General features: G+C 49.3%; 2 protein-coding genes across 7 annotated transcripts in view; one reads left to right on the forward strand and one right to left on the reverse strand.

Moving 5' to 3' along the window:
* The first annotated feature begins 1,024 nt into the window (after positions 1-1,024).
* PRKAG3 (protein kinase AMP-activated non-catalytic subunit gamma 3) lies at positions 1,025-11,106 on the forward strand. Of its 3 annotated transcripts, none has more exons than XM_012446313.2 (14): positions 1,025-1,101; positions 1,478-1,517; positions 1,953-2,108; positions 2,448-2,851; positions 3,934-4,015; positions 4,472-4,530; positions 4,656-4,701; positions 4,907-4,961; positions 5,162-5,288; positions 5,442-5,607; positions 7,678-7,715; positions 7,885-8,031; positions 8,372-8,601; positions 9,153-11,106. In XM_012446313.2, exons 1-13 carry the CDS (start codon positions 1,069-1,071, stop codon positions 8,486-8,488), a joined length of 1,470 nt encoding a protein of 489 aa, XP_012301736.2. In that variant the 5' UTR covers positions 1,025-1,068; the 3' UTR covers positions 8,489-8,601; positions 9,153-11,106. The 3 variants fall into 3 exon arrangements, with proteins under 3 accessions (XP_012301736.2, XP_012301738.2, XP_012301737.2); XM_012446314.2 differs by lacking the exon at positions 1,025-1,101 and adding an exon at positions 1,112-1,170; XM_012446315.3 differs by lacking the exon at positions 1,478-1,517 and having other exon boundaries at positions 1,038-1,101.
* Positions 11,107-18,226: 7,120 nt separating this feature from the next.
* CYP27A1 (cytochrome P450 family 27 subfamily A member 1) overlaps positions 18,227-26,906 on the reverse strand; it is a 33,442-nt gene continuing 24,762 nt past the window's right edge. For all 4 annotated transcript variants that reach the window (XM_012446311.2, XM_064372973.1, XM_012446312.2 and 1 more), the window contains exons 2-9: positions 23,978-24,168; positions 21,031-21,230; positions 20,703-20,900; positions 20,356-20,528; positions 19,334-19,500; positions 19,062-19,140; positions 18,763-18,975; positions 18,227-18,610 (exon numbers count right to left, since the gene is read on the reverse strand). In XM_012446311.2, coding sequence (XP_012301734.2) covers positions 18,491-18,610; positions 18,763-18,975; positions 19,062-19,140; positions 19,334-19,500; positions 20,356-20,528; positions 20,703-20,900; positions 21,031-21,230; positions 23,978-24,168 — 1,341 coding nt within the window. In that variant the 3' untranslated portion in view covers positions 18,227-18,490. The remainder of the gene's footprint in view (positions 18,611-18,762; positions 18,976-19,061; positions 19,141-19,333; positions 19,501-20,355; positions 20,529-20,702; positions 20,901-21,030; positions 21,231-23,977; positions 24,169-26,906) is intronic.

Here is a 26,906-nt window from a genome sequence, read left to right on the forward strand (position 1 = left end):
CTGTCCTCCTGACTCCGATCTCCTGCACCCTCCCTGTAGGCAGTGAAGGCATATTGAGTGTTGATGGAAACTACATGCAATAAATTCAGCAAGAAATCCGTCAGTGTGTTGTTGAGTGTCACTCCAGGGCCAGGGCTGGGATGGAAAAGGCTGGAAGCAGGAGAGAAAGGGAGGGGCAGAAAGAGGAAAGCCAGAGCAGCTGGGTCAGCATTTCCGATCCGGACATTGACTCAGGCTCCGGGAATGCCAAGGAAGGGGGTGGGCAGCCGCCAGAGCCAGGCTGGGATCCCATTGGCACCGGGGATGTCGGCACAGCACTGACAGAGAGATGGGGGCTGGGACAGCTGCACGCCCAGGCATCTCTCCCAACCGCAGGTGGAAACAGGTGTCTCTTCCCCTGCAGGGAGCTCTGAGTGCTCCCCACGCCTTCAAGGTGATTCTCACAGCTCTTCACCTGCCTGAAACACCCACTCCACCTCCTCCACCTGAGAGAGGGACAGGCTCCAGGGACTCAAATCTGGATATCTGGACATACATTGACTGCTCTCCTGGAACTACCCACAAACCCCTTGCCTCCTCTCCAGCCTCTAAGCTGGCTGCAACTTGCCCTTTCTAACTCCAGCACCACCCTCTACTGAAAGTGAATAAGGAAGAAAGTTACACTGACCTCCCTCCACGTTCCCTGCTTTGGTGCCTGATAAAGATGAGAGAGGCCTTTGGAATAGGGGCCCAGGATTCTGAGAGCCCAACTGTGCCCAGTGCCTACGTTCCCACAATGCTCCAAGCCACCTCTCCCGATAATGGGTCCCTCTAACTTGTCCCCAGTGACCCAGGAGGTAGCTAAGGACCAGGTACGCAGATTATCAGGTGCACCCCTTTCCTCCCAGCAGCCCCCAGCCTTGGGAGCTGGAGCAGCTGAGCGAGTGGGGGCCCCTCCCTCCCGCTGCCTAATACCCAATCAGAGAGAAACCGATCCTGGCAGGGCAGGGTGCCCAACGCCAGGCCCAGAATAGTGCGGCTCAGCCACAGTGTCGCACACTTGCTCTCCGTTGGTCCGGGGCTGGCCACATGGAGCCCGAGCTGGAGCGCGCTCTGCGCAGGGTATGAGGGCCCAGGGGAGCCGGAGCTGGGACAGCTGAGGCCAGAAGATTGAGAGCACATGCCGTGAATGTGTGTGTGCACGTGTGTGTCTGTTGGTGTGGGTTTGGTCTGGATTTTCTTGTGAATATGGGCACGTGGGTGTCTGGGCATACGTATTGTGAATGTGTGCAGCTCTGTGAGCCTGGGAGTGGTTGGATGTGTGTGTTTCTGTGTGTGTTTATGTTCTTTTGTGTGTGTGTGTGTGTATGGCCGTGTGTCTCAGCGTGTGTACTGGTGTGCTTGGGTGTGTAGGCGTGTGTGCAGGAGAAGGGGAGGACCTGTGGTTTGGGGATGTAAGGCTCTTTCCCCACGCCTTCAGAAAGTCTTCTCCACACAGACCCCTTCCTGGAGCAGCCTTGGGGGTTCTGAGCATCCAGGTAGGGAGATTGCCCCCTCCCTGGGGCCTAACCTCTTCCCCCACTTCCTTGTCCCCCGACTTTTCTGGGACCCCATTTCCTCCCAGCCTGGCTTTTATCTTCCTCCTTTTGTTCTTTCTTCCTCATTGCTCTTCCTCCTTTCCCCAGGCGTGTTTCCCTCACCTCCTCTTTCCTCTTTTCAGAAGTGACTTTCCCACTTACTAGCTGTGTGATTTGCAGCAAATTGCTTAACCTCTCTGAATTTCTGGTCCCTCACTAGCAAAACAGGGATGATAATAATGCCTACCTTTTAGGGCTGCTGTGAGTCAAATGAGAAATATGTTGGAGAAAAGCCCATTGGGAAGTCGCACATCCTGAAGGTTATTATTAATAATGTTCGAATGGACTTCGCTGTATGACTCCCTATTAACCAAACAGGCCCCGTTACCCTTCCAGAGATGAGCTTCCTAGAGCAAGAAGACAGCACCTCATGGCCATCACCAGCCATGATCAGCAGCTCAGAAAGAATCCGTGGGAAACGAAGGGCCAAGGCCTCGAGATGGACAAGGCAGGAGGCGGTGGAGGAAGGGGAGCCACCGGGTCTGGGGGAAGGTGAGGCCAAGGCCAGCTCTGGGGAGATGACAGCCAGGGCAGCGGGAAGTCCCAGGATCCTCCGTAACACAGAGTTGGACCCAACCCTCATCTGTGGCCTCAGTCTCCCTACCTGGGAGAGAACGACTGCTCTGTAGTCGGGGGGGAGGGGGGCAGTATGACCAACTCAGAGAGATGGGACAGAGCCACTATCTGGGGTGACTCTCAGATCAGCCTCTCACCTGCAAAATGGGGCCACAGCATCCAGGCTTCCCAAGGCTGCTGTGAGATGAACTGCGACAGCAGATGAGAAAGTGTTTTGGAAGATGGAGTTACTGTCCTCTTCCCTCCCCCAAACAGGTCCCCGGTCCAGGCCAGCTGCTGAGTCCACTGGGCTGGAGGCCACATTCCCCAAGGCCATAACCTTGGCTCAGGCTGATCCTGCCGGGGTGGGCACTCCACCAACAGGGTGGGACAGCCTCCCCCGTGACTGCACAGCCTCAGCTGCAGGCTCTAGCCCAGATGATGCGGAGCTGGCCTCGGAGTTCCCAGCCACAGAAGCCTGGGAGCATGAGCCAGAAGACCTGGTGGAAGAGAGGCCTGCCCCGAGCCTGTCACCAGAGGCCCCATTTCCCAAGCTGGGCTGGGATGACGAGCTGCAGAAACCCGGTGCCCAGGTCTACATGCGCTTCATGCAGGAGCACACCTGCTATGACGCCATGGCAACCAGCTCCAAGCTGGTCATCTTCGACACCACGCTGGAGGTGAGGCCACGGCTCTGCCCAACCTGCATCCGCTCTCCATCCACATGGTGCTGCAGCCACCACCCCCATCCCGCAGGATGCCCTGCCAAGCCAGGTGCCCCCGCAAGTCCCCTGAAAGGACTCCTTCTTAGCACTATGGAGGCCAGCTGGGGGAGGGAGAGCCTCTACTCTCTGTGAGCACCCCTAATTGTCATTGCAGCTCTGCCACTTAGTATCTGTAGGACTTGGAGTCACTTTACCTCTCTCCTCTCTAAAATGAGACTCGAAATGCCTGTGCACCCTACATAGTTCTGAGGATTCTTGGACCACCCAGTATAAAGCATGAGCAAAGTATGTGTAAGACATTGCACAGGCCGGGCACGGTGGTTCACGCCTGTAATCTCAGCACTTTGGGAGGCCAAGACGGGCAAATTACAAGGTCAAGAGTTCAAGACCAGCCTGGCCGACATGGTGAAACCCTGTCTCTCAAAAAAAAAAAAATTAGCTGAGCACGGTGGTGGGCACCTGTAATCCTAGCTACTTGGGAGACCGAGGCAGGAGAATCACTTGAACCTGGGAGGCAGAGGTTGCAGTGAGCCGAGATCTTGCCACTGCACTCCAGCCTGGGTGACAGAGCGAGACTCTGTCTCAAAAAAAAAAAAAAAAAAGAATGAGGCTTAAAATGAGTCAATATAAAATTTATCTACAAAAAAGTATGTAAATATGCAAATGTTACATAAATAGCTATGCCTCCAGCACTTAGGCTATCAGAAACTAGACTGTGCACACACATGCCCTCCAAATGGAAACATGAAGTTAGAATTTCTCATTCCTGGTGTGCCGGATGAGCGGCTCTGTGTCTCAGGCCACAGCCTTGTCTGTGTACCACGTGTCCCCAGCAACGATCATGTCTAGCATGTGCTGTGCATGAGAAAGACAGGCAAGCTGGTGTAGAAGAGGGTGCAGAAGAAGGCCTCATGGAAGAACCCTGGGTGGGACAGGGAGGAGACAGCAGGCAGATGGGAGGTGCCCACTGAGGGGCAGAGAGAGGAGGGTGAGGGTCTCTCGGGATCCACCCTTGACTATTCTCCCTGGACCCTCAGATCAAGAAGGCCTTCTTTGCCCTGGTGGCCAACGGTGTGCGGGCAGCCCCTCTGTGGGACAGCAAGAAGCAGAGCTTTGTGGGTGAGGAGAGGCTGAGGAGGTGATGGGAGATGGAGAAGGGGAAGGGAGGACCTCGTACGGTCGTTCTGGGCCTGAACTCTAGCATACCACAAGCTTGGTGTCAGGCCAAGCCCAGCCAGGAGCCAGGGTGGGAGAAAGTCCACCCCAAGTCTCGGTGGCCAGCTGGGAGAACTTGGGGATCAATTTCCACATCTGTGGAGCCGCTGTGACCAGCTGACACCTTCCCGCTCTGCTACCGCATGGCCCTGTGCCAGAGATGCTAGGGAGCAAATGGGAGAAGGCAGAGAGGGAGAGCCCTGCTTCTCAGGCCTGGGGGGGCTGCCCCATGTCCTCTTCCCACAGTCCCCACTGTGTCTCAATGCAAGAACACTGGCAAGGTAGGGAGGGGGTCTGACCCTCAACCTGCCTCCCGCCCAAAGGCTCCGGGCTGAACTCCTCCCTGCCCCTCCCCTGCAGGGATGCTGACCATCACTGACTTCATCCTAGTGCTGCATCGCTACTACAGGTCCCCGCTGGTGAGGAGTGGGCTGGGAATATTGTGGGCACCCAGTGGGGCAGGGGCAGAGGGGAGTCTTCCTGGAGACTGGTGTCCTAGAAGCCCATGTCTGCCTGACTTCTGGAGTCCTGTCGATGTCTCTAGGTCCAGATCTATGAGATTGAAGAACATAAGATTGAGACCTGGAGGGGTGAGTTGGGAGAGGGGACCCAGAAAGGAGCTGTTGGGTGAGGGTGGGCCAGGGCCTAAGGTGGAGGATGGGCAGGGGGGATGTCCTGGAACAAGCTGGGGAAGGACAATAGGAGCCTCGGGTGCCTGGTGGAAGGGAAGCAGCCTGGGACTGCAAGGCGAGGCAGGTGACAGCTCCCTTGGCCTGACTCTGGCTCTTTCTGCAGAGATCTACCTGCAAGGCTGCTTCAAGCCTCTGGTTTCCATCTCTCCTAATGACAGGTGGGTGTCCCCACTCATTCACCTGAGCCTCTTTCTCCCATAGTCCCCTTGCCCAGTCCCACTCAGCTCTGGACTCACCTCTTCATCCTAGGCAGCACACAGACAAGGCAGCCTTGGTGCCCTGCCCTCCCTTTTAGGGGACTGGGATGCAGGGTGTCTCCTCCAGGCTGCCCCCAGGCTCACTGCTCCCATCTCCGCAGCCTGTTTGAAGCTGTCTACACCCTCATCAAGAACCGGATCCATCGCCTGCCTGTTCTGGACCCGGTGTCAGGAACTGTACTCCACATCCTCACACACAAACGCCTGCTCAAGTTCCTGCACATCTTTGTGAGCCTGGGCCCAGGTGGGAGGAAGGGGGAGACCTGGGGAGGCGATCAGAGGGCCTGAGAAGTCTTCAACCTTAGGAGTGGGAGGCAGGAGCTGGAAGCCCTCTTGAAGCTGCTGGATCCCTGATCTCCATCGGGTCCTTATCCCAACCAGGGTACCCTGCTGCCCCGGCCCTCCTTCCTCTACCGCACTATCCAAGATTTGGGCATCGGCACATTCCGAGACTTGGCTGTGGTGCTGGAGACAGCACCCATCCTGACTGCACTGGACATCTTTGTGGACCGGCGTGTGTCTGCACTGCCTGTGGTCAATGAATTTGGTACCCACCCCCAGGATGAGAGGCTCGGGCTGGGCTGGGGCCTGGAAGAACCTGGTGGGGAGAATGTGGGGAGTACAGGGGTTCCCGTGCCATCCCTGGGGGGAGTACAGGATGAAATAGGGACTCAAAGTCTCTGTCTGCTCTGAGACTTAGTCTGGTTGCTTAGCCACTCTGTGCCTCAGTTTCCTTATTTGTGACATGGGAATCTTCACAACACTCATCTTTCTGACTTCACAGGAGGATTTAAAAGGCTTTGTGCACTCAAATGGGCATAGTGAGAGGAAGCAATAGGAGACCAGGTTTTTCGTTTTAGTTCATCGTAAAATAGAGCCAGGCACAGTGGCGCACAGCTGTAATGGTCACGCATGAGAAGGTCTCTTGAGGCCAGGAGTTTGAGGTTACACACCATGACACTCCAGCCTGGGCAACAGAGCAAGACTGTCTCTAAAATAATAACAATGAAATAATAAAATTTAAAAAAATAAAATGTGCTATGAGACCCTTAGGCCCCCAGCAAGAACTCAGTTTCCTACACTGAAAAAGGGCTAGAGAAATGACAAGATTATTTCTTTGGTTGAGTGATGGCTATAAAGTATTTCAAAGGTAAAATCACCATAATTAAGACAGATATCAAGAAGTGTCTTAAATTTATTTTTGATGATGAAAAACTTCAAATGTATGAAAATGGTAAAAAGAAATTGCATAACGAAGCCCCTATATCCATTGCCTAGATTAATTACTGCTACTCTATTTCCATAACGAGCTCATCTTTTTCTCTGAAGTAATTCAAAGTAAATTATAGATATCATGTCATTTCACCCCTAAACACTTCAGTGTGCACCTCTTAAAACAAGTGTATTTTCATGCCACCAAACAAAACTGTTAATAATTTATATTATTGTCCAATATCCAATCCTTATTCTCACTTCTCCATTTCCTCAGGAATGTTTTTTGTTTTGTTTTGTTTTTGAGATGGAGTCTCGCTCTGTCACTCAGGCTAAAGTGCAGTGATGCCATCTCGGCTCACTCCAACCTCCACCTCCTGGGTTCAATCGATTCTCATGGCTCAGTCTCCTGAGTAGCTGGGATTACAGGCACCTACCACCATGCCCAGCTAATTTTTAGGGGGATATTTTTAGTAGAGATGGAGTTTCACCATATAGGCCAGGCTGGTCTTGAACTCCTAACCTCAAGTGATTCACCTGTCTGGGGATCCCAAAGTGCTGGGATTACAGGCATCAGCCACCACAACTGGCCAACGATGTTGTTTGTTTGTTTGTTTGTTTGTTTGTTTGTTTGTTTGTTTGTTTTTGAGACAGAGTCTTGCACTGTCGCCCGGGCTCGAGTGCAATGGCACAATCTCAGCTCACTGCAACCTCTGCCTCCCGGGTTCAAGCAATTCTCCTGCCTTAGCTTCCCAAGTAGCTGGGATTACAGCCGCCTGCCACCACGCCTGGCTAATTTTTTGTATTTTTAGTAGAGACGGGGTTTCACTATGTTGGCCAGGCTCGTCTTGAACTCCTGACCTCATGATCCGCCCACCTCGGCCTCCCAAAGGAATGTATTTTTTATACTGCATTTGTCCAAAACAGGATCTAGTTGAAGTCCATGGCTTGCATTCGTCTTTTGTCCCTTAAATCTCTTTAAATCTAGAACAACTCCATTCCCCATTAATTTTCATGACATGGATGAGTTGAACAGCCTGGATCAGTTGTCCAGTAGGACACCCCACGTCCAAATTTGTCTGTTTGCTTTCTAGAGCTGGCCTTTACTTTATTCTCTATTCCTGTGTTTCCTGTAAACTGAAATTATATCTAACGACTTGAAGAGATTGGGGCGATGCATTGGAGGCTAGACTGTTTCGTAGGTGATGCTGTGTTACTCACACTGCATTTCCTCAAGACGCTCAATGCCAGGGTGTCTCACTCTGGGATGCTAAGCTTGATCCTTGGGTTCTGGTAATGGCAACCTGATGTCAGTTATCCCTAGGCCCTCTACACAGCATCTCGGTTCTGATCGGAGCCTCTTCCCTGTCTTTCTCCCCCTTTCCCCACCCGCCACCCTCTGCAGGTCAGGTCGTGGGCCTCTATTCCCGCTTTGACGTGATTGTAAGTGTTGTTGGAAAGCTGGGGTGCTGCAGGGAGGTTAAGGGTGTGGGGATGGATGGGGGCCTCTGTGGACCAGGGGGACCTTGATAAATATGCAGGGGGTGACATCTGTGGGGTAGGAGCCCAGGTAAGGGGGTGACTAGGAGCCATATTTCTCTCTCTGCCCCAGCACCTGGCTGCCCAGCAAACCTACAACCATCTGGACATGAGTGTGGGAGAAGCCCTGAGGCAGAGGACACTATGTCTGGAGGGAGTCCTTTCCTGCCAGCCCCATGAGAGCTTGGGGGAAGTGATTGACAGGATTGCTCGAGAGCAGGTACCCTGTACCCTCCATTCATGCCCCCAACACATATGGCCCGGTCCTTCTCATGCACGGCTCCAGCCACCCCTGAACGTCAGGTGCCTGGCCTATCCTCCCGTTTCATGACCAACTCCTGGTGTCCACACTGGTCTGCACCTGGTCCTGTCCATGGGACCCTTGTGCCATGGGCCGCTGCCAGCTGATCGCCCTAGGGCAGTTACAGCCAATCCCAACTGGAGGCACTCTCTTTCTCCCCCCGTCATGTTGGGTTGTTTCCCCTGATTCTTGGCACCAAACTCAGTAGCTGCCATAGCCCCATGGCTCTGCCACCTCGCTGAGCACTGCGGACCCACAGGTACACAGGCTGGTGCTAGTGGACGAAACCCAGCATCTCTTGGGCGTGGTCTCCCTCTCCGACATCCTTCAGGCACTGGTGCTCAGCCCTGCTGGCATCGATGCCCTCGGGTCCTGAGAAGATCGGAGTCCTCAATTGCAAGCCACCTCATCTGGAAGCCAATGAAGGGAGCCAGGGAACTCAGCCTTCATCTTCTCCCACCCCCATTTGCTGGTTCAGCTGTGGTTCAGGTAGGCTCTGCCCTGGGCCAGGAGACCAGCCTCTTAGTCGTCCTGAGTTTCTGGATATCAGACTGGGACACCCAGAGGATGGGAATGGTCAAGCTCAAAGCTGAACAGCCCCGTGAAAACTACAATTCCCCATTTTGTCCCATTTTCAGCTAAGGTCATGGGGACTCTCTTAGGAGGGAGGGATAGAGCCCCAGCTAAAGGCTAAGGCAGTGATGACTTCAGACACTCTGGGAAGATTTACCTGTTCCCTCACAATTCAATTCCCACCTGCTGGAAATCCCATTAGAAGGAAGCAAGCTATATAAACCTTTGTTGAGTGAATTTCCATCCCCAGTAAGAACTAAGGATTAAAGGAAGGAGCTTCTACCTATGTGCTCATCTCAGGAAATGTGACATGATCTCAGACTCTTTCCTGGTCACACGTTTGCTAGGGGCTTGCAGAGGATGGGGCACAGATTCCATCTACTCACCATGGCTGGCAAGACTCCCCTGTTAGGAAGGCAGCTCCCCCTCCTATGTGGTCACCATCTTCCCTTTTTTTTTTCCCACAGGCTTCTTCAGGCTTCCCAAATTGCCCTTGTCCTGCCTGTGCTCCCAGAAGCCCCCAGGCATACCCAGTGCACCATGGGATGATGAAATTAAGAACAGCTGCGTCAAGCCTGGAGGTCCCTGAACCAGAAGCACTAGGATTACCCCAGGGCCATCTGTGCTCCATGCCCACCCATCCCCTTGCCCCCTAACTGGGTCGGATGGCCCCAGTGGGTTTAGTCAGGGGTTCTGGACTCCTCGGCTTCCGGGCTACCTATGGCTCCAGCCCTCAGCTCCTGGGAGTCCCAGCTGTTGTTCCCAGCAACGTTGCTACTGCCTTCCTACTCCCCAGGCATTATTTCAGGGCTGCTGAAATGCTGCATTTCAGGGGCCACCATGGAGCAGCGGTTATTTATCAAACTACCTGTTGGAGGGTGGCAGGGGTCCTCCCTCCATTCTTGTCCAGAAAACTCCTTAGCTCTCGCAGTGAGCAGTGTTCTTAGTCTTCAGGGATGGATGGACTTGTAAATGGAGCCCTGAGAATGAGCAATTGAAAAAAACAAAACAAAAGGAACAATCCATGAACTTAGATTTTATAGGTTTCACTCAAAATGCTGCAGCCATTAGATGTGAACTTCTGGCATGAGCCTTGTGCATTCTGAATTCAAAGACAAGAAGGAAAATTGACAAAAATTGAAAGTGGCATTTCTTTTGCATGTAGTGCTATTCTACTGAAATTGCTTTTTTCTCTTTTATTTACAACAAAATTGTAAATAAAATATTAGTTTATTATTTATATAGTAGGTACAACTCAGCCTACAAACTCTAATCTGCAAGAAGCATAACTTTATTTTTCTAACACCAAATGTAATTTCTATTAGGAACCCCATTTCACCAGGTAGTAGAAATTAATCTCAGTCAATTCAGAGTTTCCCCCTGACCTTTTTCTGGGGTTAAGCTCTGTGGAGTCTGGGAGGCTTCAAGTGGTGTAAGACTCTCTTCCTCAGCCATCATCATCTGTCCATGCCAGCAACTGCTGGAACATCCTCATCCCCATCTGGTCATCAGTTGGTCATGCATGGTCTGCCAGGGGCTCCTTCACTCCCAGAAAGCCTCTTTGGGGGCCTGTGCTTGGGGCACGTGGCACATTCTAGCTCCTGGCCCTACACACCCTCTGGCTTCAGGAAGCTCAGTGATTCTGTTCTAGGCCAACTGCTAAGATATCAGCCAAGTCCCTTGTTCTGCTCTGTGGCTTTGTTAGAGACAGAATGCTTGTTCTTAGGTACTATAAGGAAAAATTAGTATTTAGACAAAAAGTTTCCTTAGCAAGGAAATTTTACTTTCTGCAGAAAGGGTATTGCTCATCAGCCATCTTGGCACAAGAGTACAATGAACAAAGGAAAGGCAGGCATATTTATTCTATATGCATTGGGTCTTTACTGCTGTGTCTGATCTCTGTTGGTTGGAGCCAGACTTCACAATCTAAACTAAACTTGATTGGATAACAACTTAAAACTTTTCTAAAATTGGATAACAACTTAAAACTTTTCTAAATAGGTAAAGGCAATGGAGAACAAAGGAAAAGAGGAAGTCTAAATAAGGAAGGGAGAGGAAGTTGCTTGCGAAAGGACTTAGAAAAGTAATAACATAAATATCTTGATTAAAGTACAAGGACATAGAATGTACTATGTGCCTGTGAGCATGTCTAGCACAAATATCTTGGTTAAAGTACAAGTCTTATTCTTTTATATCTAACAGCTACATAGGATAGGGCTTAACAAAGAGTTACAAGTAAAAAGCAAGAAAGCTTTCAAGAAAGTTAATCTTTAGAAGAGACTATTATTTCTAACATGTATTATTACTATTCTTTAACAAGAAGGGAAACTTTGAAGAGGAACTTTTTACTTTCTATAAGCTTGCTGTTTTCCCAGTCTCTACCCAGGAAGCATGTGGATTCTTTTTTTTTTTTTTTTTTTTGAGAAAGAATCTTACTCTGTCACCCAGGCTAGAGTGCAGTGGCATGATCTCGGCTCACTGCAACCTCTGCCTCCCAAGTTCAAGCAATTCTCCTGCCTCAGCCTCCTGAGTTGCTGGGATTACAGGCACATGCCACTAAGCCTGGCTTTTTTTTTTTTTTTTTTTTTTTTTTTCGTAGAGATGGGGTTTTGCCATGTTGGCCAGGCTGGTCTTGAACTTCTGACCTTGTGATCTGCCTGCCTTTGCCTCCCAAAGTGCTGGGATGACAGGAGTGAGCCACTGCACCCAGCCTGGCATGTGGGTTCTTCTACCCAGTACTTGCCTACCCTTATCACCTCCAAACCTATAAGGAGTATTTATCATACTTTCCCCCTCTTGAGGCACAACCCCCTTCTCAGGACCCTTTTCTCAAGGATTCCAGAAGTTTCAACAGTCACCTTGCTCCCCAAGCCCTGCCAACCTATGGAATCTTGACTATTGGGGGGAGAGGGGGCTCTTATTCTTTAACCCTTCATATATTCTTCCAAATGCACTGTAATTGTCCTGAGTTCTTGCCACCCACCTTCAGAATCAAGCTTTTGAAATTCCGAAGCCAAGGCTCACTTCTGCTACGTCACCTTCCTGTGGCAATGGGCACTGCAGGTCTGGCTGTCCAGAGGAGGGGGAGGTTACTGTCTCTAAAACATGACCCCTTCCCCAACCTCACTGAGTGAGAAGGCAGAGGCGTGTGTACTTAATTGGTTGAACCATAAATGAAGATGTTCTCTCACTAGACATTTTGCCAGAACCTAAGTGTCAGTGCTGGTTCTGCTGTGGTCCCGCCCGGGAAGGTCCAGGGTCCTGGGCTCAAGGGAGAAGGTTGGAGTGGGGTGATGGTTGGGTCTGGGCCCAGAGAGGATCTCTCTAGTGACAGTGCTCCTGGGTAGCCTGGAGCTCTGGGATGGTGTAACAGGTCAGTCCTTTGAGGCTGTGCCTCTGGGTGGCTCTGCTGTGTGCATGAGAAGCATCTTCAGCGTTGCTAGGACAAGCAGTGAGGAAAGCACTCTTTGCCCCTCCTGCTCCCCTTGCCTTCATGGAAGCAGACCTGTCTCAACCTGTCTGGACTCACCATCCTAAAGACTCAGGTGTTCTCCCCTTTGGGATCTTCTGTGAGGCTGCATGCCACCCTCCCTGCCTCAGAGCCCTCCTCTGGTCACAGCCCAGCCCTTGCAGCCATCATGGCTGCTAGAAAAGAGTCACGGAGTTGCCACTGTGACTTTATAAAATGCAGAGTCCAAGCTGGGCGCGGTGGCTCATGCCTGTAATCCCAGCACTTTGGGATCCATCCAAGGCAAGTGAATCAAGAGGTCAGGAGTTCGAGACCAGCCTGGCCAACATGGTGAAACCCCGTCTCTACTAAAAATGCAAAAAATTAGCCAGCGTGGTGGTGGGTGCCTGTAATCCCAGCTACTCTAGAGGCTGAGGTAGGAGGAGAATCACTTGAACCCAAGAGGCAGAGGTTGTGGTGAGCAGAGATCACGCCATTGCACTGCAGCCTGGGTGACAGAGCAAGACTCCATCTCAAAAAAAATGCAGATTCCAGGGCTCCATTCCTAGGGATACTAATTTCCTCATTTTGGGGCAGGAAGTAAGCAACTGTATTTATTTTCTATAAATGCTAAAGACTTATGATTAATAGCACACAATGAACATGAAACTGGGCTGAGAAATGAGGGTGCCTCACGCTCGTAGCTAGTTAATCATTTGTCATATGATGGGATCTAGCTATTATTTAATTATGCCTAAGGTCTCCAAGAAGCAATGACTAAGGATAGTGGTGAAACAGAAGATGTATGACTCATTACCATTCTCACCACCCTTCTCCCAGACATCCTAAAATGCAGAAGTGTTGTTCATTACAATATCCTGCATGTTCCTTTCATGACAATTGTCAAAATTTTTATTTGATATGCATATTAAAACTGGAGTCATAAATAATGACCTGGAAACAAACTTCTATTACCAAGCCAAAATGCACTCAGAGCTAAAACTTTCATAGAACCTGAGCATGTAGATAGCCAGGCAACACTGGGTACCCTATTATTTTTATTTACAAGAGTGCTGCCTTGGCCAGGCACAGTGACTCACGTCTGTCATCCCAGCACTTAGGAAGGCCCAGGCGGGTGGATCACCTGAGGTCAGGAGTTTAAGTCCCAGCCTGGCCAACATGGTGAAACCCTATCTCTACTAAAAATACAAAAAATTAGCTGGGCATGGTGGCAGGCGCCTGTAATCCCAGCTACTCCGGAAGCTGAAGCAGGAGCATCGCTTGAACCTCGGAGTGGGAGATTGCAGTGAGCCAAGATTGTGCCGTTGAACTCCAGCCTGGGCAACAAGCATGAAACTCCATCTCAACAGAAAAAAGAAAAAGAGTGCCACCTTGTTGTTTAAGAAGACAAGTTGTTTTCTTAAGACTTTGTCCAAAAATATGGATCCAAGTTTGGCCAATAACTTCAAATTAGTAACATGATGTGCATGGTCTTTGAGCCAAAGGTCTATGTGTTGTACGGAACCAACAATCCTTAATCCAATGTTGTTCTTTCTTTGTAGAGGCAGGTTGGGGTTGGCTCTCAGGGAGCCTCACTGTGACACCTGTTCACAGTGACGCCTGGGGACCCTGAGCTCCTGAGACTCTCGGGCCCTGGAACTGTGGCCCGTCACTGGCCACTGATGAATTTTGTGCCAACCTTCAAATCAGGGCTGATGTGTTTCACCCTCTAGAGAAAAAACTGCTGGGGAAGGAACTGACCCATCCATCCTAGAGACATTACATATGTGTCTGAATGAATCACTGTCAAAGAAAGTGATTTCTTCATTGATATTAAGTCTTGTCCAGGCATTGTGATGGAATATAAACAGAGGTCATTTCATGTACATGTGAAAGCACACATGTACACGTGAAATTCATGAAAGAATCTCATGTACACTTAGGGTCAATGCATTTTTCTTTAGGTATACTATATGGCAATAAATATCTTTTAAAGATTAAAAATAAGTATAAAGATAAATCACTTTGGCCATGCTATATTTCGTTTTTCTCTGTTTTGGGGTGGGAGCCTTTGATTCTCTTCCTCCCAATGCCATATTGGTGAGCTTTCCAGTGGCAGCTCCAGGAGGCAAGGTTTCACATTTGTGTTCATAACTCTTTAGCTCTTATGTCTTGTGTTCTGTCACTGATGATGAAAACTTTGTGGGGAGTCTCTGAAGCTGTGGCTACACCTCATCAAAGGGTGAGGAAGCACAGCCTCACAAGGACTTTGTGACTCCGCCCATCGGCTTAGCCCCTTCTCCTCTGCATTTCCAATTTCCAATGTGAGGTTGGATTTTAGGCCCTGTAGATACATAACAGGGCAGTGCTGCCTCAGAATTTCCTGTGGTGCGTCTGGTGACCCCCAAGAATCTTCTGCAAGTATTGATTACATTGATATCTATTTCTGCAATAATCTTATCAAACTGATCTTCACAGATTTCTTTCACTTGAGATGTAATTAATATGCCATACAATTCACCCTTCCAAAATATACAATTCAGGCCAGATGTGGTGGCTCACACCTGTAATCCCAGGACTTTGGGAGGCCAAGGCAGGTGGATCGATTGAGGTCAGGAGTATGAGACCAGCCTGGACAAACCCCATCTCTACTAAAAATACAAAATGGAGCTGGGTGTAGTGGCACATACCTGTAATCCCAGCTACTCAGGAGGATGATGTGGGAGATTTTGCTTGTAACCTGGAGGTTGAGGTTGCAGCAAGTTGAGACTGAGCCACTGCACTCCAGCCTGGCCGACAGATTGAGACTCCCCCTTGAAAAACAAACAAAAACCAAAATACACAATTCAGTGATATTTAGTATATTCAAAAAGTTAGGCAAAGTTAGTGGTGACCACTATCTAATTCCAGAACATCTTCATCACCCCCCCTAAAAAAAAACCCATTCACAGTCACTACCCATTTTCCCTTCCCTCCACCCTTGCCAACCAACAAGCTACTTTCTGTCTCTATAGATTTGCCCGTTCTGGACATTTTGTATGCTTCGAATCATACAGTATGTGGTCTTTTCGTTGGCTTCTTTCTGTCTGCATAATATTTTCAAGGTTCATCCACAGTGTAGCATGAATCAATACTTGATTCCTTTTTCCTAGGTGAATAATATTTCATTGTGTGGATATTCAAGGTCTTCATGGACTTCCACGTGAGATCAGTTCATTCACTGAGCTGCAAGACCATGAACACTGACATCATCTTGCACAACTGCTACAAAACTCCCATCCAAGTCTCATTGTAGAGTTCCCCTCACCCAAGCACCACCAAAGCCACTGAGGGGCCCATGTTGTTTTGGCCCTGCTGGTTGGAAGGAGCAGCACGCTGGAGAAGGCAGAATTCCACTCTGGTTGACCTCGTGACTCAGATCCTGGCAGTCTCAGAGCCCAGCCACAGTCTCTGCATTTGCAAGGAGCTCTCACAGGTGGACCCACTACACAGGAGGGGTTGAGAGCCATATCTGTATAATCAGGAATTCCTCCCAATTCCCTCTAGGTTCCTCTTTCTTCTTCTTTTCTTTCTTTTTTTTTTTTTTGAGATGGAGTCTTGCTCTGTCACCCAGGTTGGAGTGCAGTTGCACAATCTCAGCTCACTGCAACCTCCACCTCCTGGGCTCAAGTGATTCTCCTGCCTCAGCCTCCCTAGTAGCTGGGATTACAAGTGCATGCCGCCACCACACCCAGCTAATTTTTTTTGTTGTTGTTTTTTAATAGATACAGGGTTTCACCATGTTGGCCAGATGGGTCTTGAATTCCTGATCTCAAGTTGTTCCCTGATGGGCCTCCCAAAGAGCTGGGATTACAGGCTGGGTTCCTCCTCTCCCCTTCCCTCCCCTCCCCTCCCCTTCTCTCCCCTCCCCTCCCCTCCCCTCCTTTCCCCTCCCCTCTCTTCCCTTGCCTTTCCCTTATTCATGTCTCTTGCTCAGGAAACATTAACTAAGGCACTTCCTAGGTGCTAGACACAGACACTGGGATCCAGCATTAAAGGAGCCTGATTTTTGCCCTTCAGGGTATTCCCAGTTGGTTGGGAGAGAGCTGGATCTCTAACAAAGTGAGCATGCTGAGAGCTCAGCTCTGTAAGCAGGGGAGGGGAAGGCGGGGACACAGGATTGCTGGAGAGGTCATGGAGGGCTCTGAAGAGGCAGTGACATTTGAGCTGAATCCTAAGGAAGAGCAAGCTCTCTATGATGACATAACAGTTGGGGAAGAGGGTGTTGCAAGAGTGGGGACAGGAGGTACAAAGTATTGAGGCTGGGAAGAGCATAATGTGCTCAGAGACATGCAAGGAATTCAGGCTCAGCTGTGAAGGGTGACCACGGTCAGGGTACAGGGTGCCAGCTCACAGTGAGTCTTATGAACCACAGTAACAACTTTGAACTTGACTGAAGGCTGAGAGCAGTTCTGAAGTATTTTAATTAGGGCAACGGCAACATTTTTTAAATGATTTCAAATCCTAATTCCCACAGGCCTAAGAAAGTGAACTTTAGGTTGGTGTGGTGGCTCACACCTGTAATCCCAGCACTTTGGGACGCCAAGGCAGGCAGATCCCTTGAACTTGGGAGTTCGAGACCAGCCTGGTCAACATGGCAAAGCCCCATCTCTACAAAAAAAACACAAAAATTAGCTGGGTGAGGTGGCGCGCGCCTGTAGTTCCAGCTACTCAAGAGACTAAAGTGGGAGACTTGTTTGAACCCAGGTTGAGAATGCAGTGAGCCAAGATGGCACCACTGCACTCCAGCCTGGGTGACAGAATGAAACCCCGTCTCAAAAAAAAAAATTATTTTTAGAAAAAGAAAGTGAGGGCCAGGTGCAGTGACTCATGCCTGTAATCCCAACACTTTGGGAGGCCGAGGCGTGTGGATCACCTGAGCTTCAGAATTCAAGACCAGCCTGACCAATATGGTGAAACCCTGTCTCTGAAAAATAAAAGAAAGTGAACTTCAGTTTTTTCTATGATTCCACCAAAATTTACTACTGGGGCTGGGACTCACTGAATTTCCACTTTCCCTCAAGAGGACTTCCTGTGCTAACGAGGTTGGAAAGTTAAAAACCTAAGTTAAAAACTTAGGTTCCTCTTCCCAGCTGTATGTGAGGGATGTGGAAGGCGGAAGAGAGGTACAGGCCCTGCCTTTTCTGCTGTCAGGAGCAATCGCGAGGCATTCGCGGAGGCCCAAGTGCAGTTACTGCTGGTTTCATGGGTATTGAGAGGCAGGAGGGGCTCATCCTGCGTGACCTGTTTTGCTTTGTTTTGCTGACCCAGACCTACTTGAACCTAGTTGACATGGAGTATCTCTGGAGCCAATATTGTAGCAGTGGCTTCTCCACCCTCATCCTCCCGATTCTGGCCAAGATGGTGCTCCCCAAGCTGGTCAATGCCTGCTACAGTCAACTCTAGCCTGGTCTCGAGCTCCTACAATCATTTCTGTAGCATCCCATTGCCTATATCTCTGCACTTTCTGTTCAAAGAGGGTGGTTCTATTCTCTTTTTTTTTTTTTTTTTTTTTTGAGACGGAGTCTCACTCTGTTGCCTAGGCTGGAGTGCAGTGGCATGATCTCGGCTCCCTGCAACCTCAGCCTCCCAGGTTCAAGTGATTCTCCTGCCTCAGGCTCCTGAGTAGCTGGGATTATAGGCACCCGCCACCACGCTCAGCTAATTTTTGCATTTTTAGTAGAGATGGAGTTTCACCATGTTGGTCAGGCTGGTCTCGAACTCCTGACCTTGTGATCTACCTGCCTTGGTCTCCCAAAGTGCTGGGATTACAGGCATGAGCCACTGCGCCCGGCCTGGTTTCTATTCTCTACAACTGCAATTTGACTGACACAGTACCACTCTCGGGTGCTTGGGAGTCACTGCAGTTCCTGCTCCGTGTGGCCTCAACCAGTGCCCGTGAAACCAAGACCTCTCTGTGAGGTCTGGGAAAGCAAAAGGTGTTCTTAGCTTCAAAGGTTGGAGTGGGGGGGCTATGCCTCCTGCCATGACTCAGTGGAGTAGGGGAATTCCGTCAGATGCCGGGTAGTCAAAAAGAATGACAAAAGTCTCTAATAGGAAATAAAAGTCCGTTTATTTTATATTCTACCCAAGGAGAGCAATGCGATAAAGGGATGAACTTTGATCTGAGGGGGAGTTGCTCAAAATGATATAAGTGGCAAAAGCTCAGGGTCTGTGAGAAGTGCAGGGGGTTCCTCCCACCTCTCGAGGCTGGCAGCCCCCTTCTCTCCTTCCTCATCTGAGACACAGCAGCGGCCAGGAACCACTGTGCCAGGGCTGGAGCCTCCAGGACAAGCCCCAGCAAGGCGGGGACTCAGCTCAGCACTGTCTCTGCAGGAACTGCAGGCCCACTTTCTTATTGGGAACCAGGACAATGCGGGCCACACTCTTCACCTCTCCCGTCTCTGGGGCCAGGACCACCTGGTACTTCCGGATCAGCTGGGGGTAAAGAGCACATGTGGGTGGGTGGATTGTGGGTTCAGTATCCACTCCCCGCTCTGCACACTCCCACTCGGTGCCTCCCTTCCTCTCCTCCCAGGATTCTTCCCCCTCTTCCTGACCATACACCCTTCTAGCCTTTCCCAGCTCACCCTTGCCAGGAGTAGCTGCATTTCCAGCTCTGCAATCCTGCGGCCCAGGCAGGCCCGCACCCCATAGCCAAACGGCACAGAGCCAAATGGGTGCTGGATTCTGGGGGTAGCAGGCTGGCTGTTCCTCAGCCAGCGGTGGGGCTGGAAGCTCTCAGGGTCGGAGAAGGTGTCGGGGTCCCGGGACACCACATAGTGGCAGAACACAAACTGGGTCTAGAGAGGAAGATTGGGCAGCATGAATGCATCTCTTTGGGGGTATGGGGCACTCCTGGGTACTCAGGCTCTCTAGCCCCACTCACGTTCTTGGGGAAGAGGAAGCCATCAACTTCAGTTTCCTTTTCTACGATCCGGGAATTTGTGGGGACAACAGGGTAGAGGCTGCAGGGAAAAGAGTGTCTAGGGTCTGCCTCCGGATTTAGGGGGGTACAAAGTGCCCCACCCCTGCTCCCCTACCTCTCCCATCTCAACCTCGCCATTAGCCCCAGCCCACCTGTCCTCACTTCCGATTTCCTCCTCTGATTCCTCCCCCACACATAGACCCTGTGTCCCCCAGAACAGCATCCTGTCCTACCGCAGAGTCTCCTTAAGCACAGCTTTGAGCAAGGGCATGTGGGCAAAGTCCTTGTGCTGGGGCACCTGGCCGGCTGGCACCACACCCACCACTTCCTCATGCAAGGCCGCCTGGATCTCAGGGTGCTTTGAGAGGTGGTACAGGGCCCATGTCAGCGTGTTGGATGTCTAGGAGATAGAGTGGGAGATGAGGTGAGGGAGATTTCTAGGAAGAGGCCAGTCATGGGAGGGTGTATGAGTGGGTGTGTGCCAAATGTGTGAGAAAATGAATTCGCTAAAGCCTAACAAAAAAACAGATGAAGGTTCATGGCAACCTCCATATTAAACATGAATCATGAATCCACAGTGGGATGAGGGCCAATACGATAGAGAATCGCACCTTCACAAGAGGAGGGGACTGCAACACAGAGAAACCCACCAGGATGCAAGCACTGGAAATGGGACACTCATAAAGAAAGAAGGTGCAGGCCAGGCACGTGGCTCACGCCTGTAATCCCAGCACTTTGGGAGGCCAAGGTGGGCAGATCACTTGAGATCAGGAGGTCGAGACCAGCCTGGCCAATATGGTGAAACCCGGTCTCTACTAAAATAAAATAAAAAATAATGGTGTGCCCCTATAATCCCAGCTACTCGGGAGGCTGAGGCAGGAGAATCTCTTGAACCCAGGAGGTGGAGGTTGCAGTGAGCCGAGATCGAGTCACTGCACTCCAGCCTGGGAGACAGAGTGAGGCAGCAAGACAGCTGGATAGATGTGAGGTGAACTTCCCAGCTGTCAGAGAGAGTGAGGAGGCTCCAGGAGGTGATGAAATCCCCCTTACGAAAGGGCCATCCCCTGCCCACCCACCTCGGCTAAGCTGAATGAGCCCTCTATTTTCCTTCCCGTGCTGTATCCATGTTACAGCAAAAGAAGCAGGTCCTTGGAGGGATGAAGGTCGGGATCAGGTGAGAGATAATGGGGAACTGGTTCAGGATGGGAGCCGGGGGCCCCTGGTCTCACCCCTCCCCCGCCCCCCACTCACACACCGTGTCCACTCCAGCCATGAGCAGCTCAGGCAGGCTTCCCATGGCCTCCCGAGGGCTGAGCTGTCCACCGGTCAGCAGGAAGTGCAGGTAGCCAGACACCTGGACGCCATCTGACCCCGCTACCTGCAGCTGGGTCTCCACTTCCTTGATTTTCTCATCAATCAGCTTCTTCCCTGTGAGAGCAACAGAGAATAGGAAAGGACAAAGCCAAACATCATGATCTCCAAGGACTAAGAGCCTCTCCAACAATCGGTGGCATGAGGGAAAAGGCCCAGGAGAGACCACTGACGTACAGACCCGGGGTCACCCCCATCTCTCTTCCCTGGCCCCCATCTGGGACTCCTCACCAAAGGAGAAGATGACATTCCAACCATCCAGGTATCGCTTCCAGAAAGGCAGCACGGAGCGAGTCCACTTGGGGAGGAAGGTGGCATAGAGTGAGTTCTGGAACATGAGCCCAATGGATCTGACGAAGGTCACGGTGTCCTCGGGGATGGATCGCTCCAGGCAGCCAATGCGTTTTTCGAACAGGATGTAGCTAATAGCTGAGTAGTGCACAGAGGCCATCACAGGAGGCAGAACCAGGACATACTGAATCCAGGAGCCCTTGAGGAAGGGGAGCACAAACTCCCCCTGACCCATTCCCTTCCCCAGCCCCTCTCCCAGCAAGGGTACCTTCTAAGGCAAAGTAGTAGAAGAGTTGAGCCATGTCTGACACCTGGTTCCCCGAAGCACTCTCTGCCCGCAGCTGGTCCAGTCGAGTCATAAAGTCATCAATCACCTCATTGAAAGCATCTGTATAGAGCGCTGCCTCTGCTGGCTTCAGCATCCGCTGGTTCAGAGCCTGGCGCAGCTGGTACCAGTGGTGTCCTTCCCTGCAGGGGCAGGGAGGAACAGCACAAACATAAGCCTCTATAGGGGTTCAGTTAAGGGAGATCTTCTCACCCTGATGTTCCGCTCCCCCTTCCCCAGGGTCAAGGGAAATCCCATACTCCTAGAATTTAGAATTATAGAATTAAAAATCTCAAGTGACAGTCTTAGAATCCCAAAACCAGAATCTCGCTACAGCAAAGTGGAAGTGGGTATGGTGGGCATCTAGAACCAGACTATCCAGGGTCAAATCACAGGTCTGACCATTCCTGGCAGAGGGACCCTAGGTAGATAACTCCTGTGTGCCTCACTTTCCCTTTCTATAAAATGAGGATAATAAGAGCGCCTATCTCAGTAGGGTTGTTTACGTCATTGAAGTGCTTAGCTCAGTGCCTGGCACATGGTGAACGCTTAGTGAATATTGACTGATTATCTTGAAATTATACAACTCTGGACTCTTCCATATGTAAAATAAAGGGGCGCCGCGGAGGCTGAGGAATACAGGAGGAGCAAGTTAGGGTTCCCGAGGTGCTCAGGTTCTGAGGCTTCATGCTGTACTTGGCTCAGTGGGTCAGAGGGAGAGGGACGCCCACGAGGCTGATGCTCTAGGCTCTTGCCTGTCATGCAGTAGACAGTCAGGCCCCCTCCCTGGTTAGGCAAGGGTTCTCATGTGAGTGGCAACATACTTCCTATAAGCAAGCTTAGTGTCCAGGGACTGTCCCCACTCTTAGCTGTTCCTCAAACCTATTTCCTTTCCTAAGCAAGCTGGGTATGAGTCCATTTTTTTAAAGGCTAGCTGTAGAGCAATAAATACAATATGGTCCAACTTTAAGAGGAGATAAAAATCCTACCTATCCACCTGTATATTTGCATGCTTCTAGATAAAGAGGGGAGAATACAGGACAAACTGTCAGCACTGGTTGCTAAGGAGGATGCCATCGGGGTGGAAGGGCGGGAGACTTACTATTTTATTAGCGGAATTTCTACAGTATTACTTTTGAATTTTTAAAAGCAATAAAGTTTTTTTCAAATGTATGTTTTTATTTTAAAAAATTATTATTTATGGCCAGGTGCAGTGGCTCACGCCTGTAATCCCAGCACTTTGGGAGGCAGAGGCGGGCAGATCACCTAAGGTCAGGAGTTCGAGACTAGCCTGACAAACATGGAGAAACCCCATCTCTGCTAAAAATACAAAATTCTTTGGGCGTAGTGGCACATGCCTGTAATCCCAGCTACTTGGGAGGCTGAGGCAGGAGAATCTCTTGAACCCAGGAGGTGGAGGTTGTGGTGAGCCGAGATCACACCACTGTACTCCAGTCTGGGCCATAAGAGCAAAACTCCATCTCAAAATATATATATATATATCATTTATTTAATGACCTTCAACACCCTGCCCCCAGGAGCTCTCTTTATGATGTTAGGGGAAAATTACAAAAAGATAAACTAAAAGTGTTGCTGAAAAATAAATGAAAACCAGGACAGACCCATTTGTTGGGACTTTGGGTTGTTCCAAAAGTAAAACTCTCTGAACAGTAGGAATTGGATATACAGAACTTAAATGTGGCTGTTAAAATATCACTTGGGGAAACGATGCTTCATAAAATTATATTTTAAAAATATATAGTTGGCTGGGCACAGTGGTTCACGCCTGTAATCCCAGCACTTTGGGAGGCTGAGGCGGGCAGATCACGAGGTCAAGCGATCGAGACCAGCCTGGCCAACATGGTGAAACCCCATCTCTACTAAAAATACAAAAATTAGCTGGGTATGGTGGCGCATGCCTGTAGTCCCAGCTACTCGGGAGGCTGAGGCAGGAGAATCACTTGAACTCTGGAGGCGGAGGTTGTCATGAGCTGAGATCGTGCCACTGCACTCCAGCCTGGTGCCTGACAACAGAGAGAGACTTGTCTCGAAATATATATATATATATATATATATATGTTAAAACAAAAATTGTAAAACCCCAAATTTAGGAGTTAGCAAAATAGTTTTTTTTCCCCAATCATCTGACTCAAAGCTTAACAAAAGACCTTTTAAATGCATACATGTGATATCATGTGTTCAGGAAACTGGCTTTAGAGTCAAAAAATGGAAATCGATTGCAAAAGGGTCTACCTAATGTTTGGCTCCGATTTTCAGTCTGAGCTGTCGTGACACAGCTGGCCTGGCCCAGTGAAAACCTGCAACCTAAATCTTGCCCTCAGTGTCAGATGTCAAGTTAAACAGGTCTTTTTTTTTTTTTTTTTTGAGATGGAGTTCCCCTCTGTCACCCAGGCTGGAGTGCGTGATCTCGGCTCACTGAAATTACCGCCTCCCAGGTTCAAACGATCCTCCTGCCTCAGTCTCACAAGCAGCTGGGATTACTGGTGCCCGCCACCACACCTAGCTAATTTTTGTATTTTTAGTAGAGACGGGGTTTCACCATGTTGGCCAAGCTGATCTCGATCTCCTGACCTCAAGTGATTGCCTGCCTCGGCCTCCCAAAGTGCTGGAATTACAGGTGCAGTTTTTGCCATAATTTTTGATGGTGAAGACCACAAGGACTTTTGCGCCAACCTAATATTTATTAGTGGAGAGCCAATGAATGGTCCCTGGGCTTCAGCCCCTCCCAACAACTGCTCTCTAGACTATCAGGCTCAAAGGATGCAGGAAAGCCCTATTGTGCCGGCTATCCACCTGCCTGCCCTGTGCCCACTGTCTTTCGCCCTGGCCCTCTGGGGCCCTGTCCCAGTCCCTTCAGGCCCCAGCTCACGTGGTGAATGGCCCATAGGTCAGGTCTTGCAGGTCCCGGTGCTCCTTCCATAGCTCCATGTCACTCCGTACTGGGTACTTGCCCTCTTGCCGCATCACTTGCTCCATGAGGCGGGCACTGGCCAGGTTCACGTGCATCTGAGGCCCCGTGTTGGATATCCACATTGGACCAAACTTGGCCTTGTAAAGCACCTGTGGGGTTCAATCAAAGCTGAATAACTGGGCCAAGCTGGGCAGGTGCTTCCAGGACAGGAGATGGGGTGACGAAGGGTCTGATGGCTACACCAGAGCAAATGGGCTGGGCTAAAAAAAGTACATAGCGCAGGAGGCAAGCACCAGGACGGCCTGTTGTTCCAGAGGAAGAGCAGTAAAAAAATGTGCACCAGGAGTTAGAATATTGAGAGCAATGAGTGTCTGGTAGAACTGGGGGCACTGAGGTACTCGGAGGAATGAAGGTTTGGAAAAACCGGGATATATGGCAAGCTGAGGTATGTTGGGGCCCAGCATTTTAGGGAAACTGAGCCCTTTAGTGAGGCATGATAGGAGGCCTATAGCTCCTTATTTGCATTTAAAGCTACTGCAGCTTGCTCTCCATGAGATGATGAATGCCTTGTGTAATCAACAAGATAAAAGAAGCCTGATGAGAAACAGCAGGCAAACCAAGAAGTTGGATGAGAAAGTCAGGGTCCAAATATGAAGTAAGTAAGCCACCTGGTATGATTTTTGTTTATTTCCCATGAGTTTCCTGAGCTTCCATATGATTTTGTCTTTGAAATATAAGAACATGACAAAAAAAAGAAATAAAAAATTTACTGGTTATGTTATATAATATAATCCTCAAGTATTTTATCTTAGAATTTCTAAACCACTTGACAATTGATATCCATAACCTCTATGAAACTGACATTGCTATAATATTCTTATAGTTGCTGAAAATGAGAGGGAAAAGAAACATGTTTTGGGGGTAAAAATTTTAAATAACCCACAAATCCTGAGACTAAATTTCCTAGGCAAGTCACACCTACAAACTGAACGAAGATGAAACATAGTGGGTTCCTGGGCATGTCACCTTTCCTAATCTGTTACTGAAGAGCTTTTAAGAGGATCAGAATTGGTTCCAGTATAGAAATTAGGCCAAAGGGCTTCTATAAAAGGGACATTACAATTATAGAGATGAAATCTATCATTCAAATTATAGAAGGAAACTTCACCCAACCCATAGTCCAAAAAAGCTCCAATATTACTGGGTCTTACTATTGGTGTTAAAAACTGGATTCTCTCACGCCTGTAATCCCAGCACTTTGGGAGGCCGAGGCAGGTGAATTACAAGGTGAGGAGTTCGAGACCAGCCTGGCCAACATGGTAAAACCCCATCTCTACTAAAAATACAAAAAATGAGTTTGGCGTGGTGGTGGGCACCTGCAATCTCAGCTACTTGGAAGGCTCAGGCAGGAGAAGCACTTGAACCCAGGAGGCAGAGGTTGCAGTGAGCCGAGATCACACCACTACACTCCAGCACAGGCAGCAGTGCAAGACTCTGTCTCAAAAAAAAAAAAAAACCCGATTCTCCTAGGACCAGTGCAACATGATTGCATCCAATATATCACCCATTTCCCAGACTTCACCCTGAACCGATGGCTGATTCTGCCCATTCCTGGGAAGACAGCCTTGACAAACCCCCACCATCCATTTATACCGGTTTCCCATTTCTACCTCCCAGGAACACCTGCCAGTGTGTTCTAATTTTGAACAGCTGATCATGCCTGTCATGATCATGGTAAAGTGAATATGCCTATTTTCTCAGAAGGAAAATATACTGCTGGTAGGACTCTAAAACAACACATCCCTACTTGGAGGGTGATTTGTTAATATTTATAAAAAGTACAAGCAAATTTCTAAACAAAGCATGGGACATCCACATAATGAAATACTATGTCACCTTAAAAAGGGATGAAGAAATTCCTTGTGTACTAATATGGAAAGATATCCAAGATAGATTGTTATGTGAAAAAGTATAAAGTATATATTTTTTGCCTAAGAAAGGGGGTCTAAATAAGAATATACGGTATTTGTATTTGCTTTTAGAGAAAAATACTGAATGGATACATAAGAAACATGTTGAAGTGGCTACTGTGCCAAGCATGGTGGCTCACCCCTATAATCCCAGCACTTTGGGAGGCCAAGGCAGGAGGATTGCATGACCTGAGGAGTTTGAGATTAGCCTTGGCAACAAGGCGAAACCCTGTCTCTACAAACAAAAAAAAAAAAAAAAAAAAAAATTAGCTGAGCATGGCCGTCTGTGGCAGTGATCCCAGTTACTCAGAGGCTGAGGTGAGAGGATCACTTGAACCTAGGAGGTCAAAGATGCATTGAGCCATTACTGCACCCACTGCACTCCAGCCTAGGTGACAGAGTGAGACTCTGTCTCTAAATAAATAAAGTGATTACTATGGGAGGATCGGGGAACAGTGGAGGGAGTCTGACTGCTTAGTGTATATTATGTTCTATTGTTTGAGTTTTGAACTATGATAACGTATTACCTATTCAAACTTTTAAAATCTAAAGGTACAAAAAAATGTTTTCTGAAACAGTAAGTCCCCTGCCATTGATCAGATAGTTCCAGAAGTCAGGGAAACCTTGCTAAGCCTCTGAATTCATGTAAATATTCCTTAGATTTATAAGTGCCCCTAGCCATAATCATTTTCCTATGAGTTTTTGTTTTTTTCCCTTAAAATTTCCTTTTTAAAAAATACTTTACATACACTATTTTCCTCTATTAAATCCCGTGGGAGACTTATCCTAAAAGTAGGCTTAATTTGTTTCCAGTTTATTTAAGACATTAATAATAAGGCTGGGCGTGGTGGCTCACACCTGTAATCCCAGCACTTTGGGAGGCTGAGGCAGGCAGATCATGAGGTCAGGAGATCAAG

Source organism: Aotus nancymaae, unplaced genomic scaffold, assembly GCF_030222135.1.
Source record: "Aotus nancymaae isolate 86718 unplaced genomic scaffold, 86718_ANA_hifiasm-v0.15.2.pri h1tg000008l, whole genome shotgun sequence".
NCBI classification, from domain to species: Eukaryota; Metazoa; Chordata; class Mammalia; order Primates; family Aotidae; genus Aotus; species Aotus nancymaae.

Coding starts and splice junctions, on each gene's coding strand:
- PRKAG3 (XM_012446313.2), top strand. CDS start 1,069: ATGGAGCCCGAGCTGGAGCGCGCTCTGCGCAGG. Junction 1,518..1,952: donor TGGGGGTTCTGAGCATCCAG/GTAGGGAGATTG, acceptor TTACCCTTCCAG/AGATGAGCTTCCTAGAGCAA. Junction 4,962..5,161: donor TCCATCTCTCCTAATGACAG/GTGGGTGTCCCC, acceptor CCATCTCCGCAG/CCTGTTTGAAGCTGTCTACA.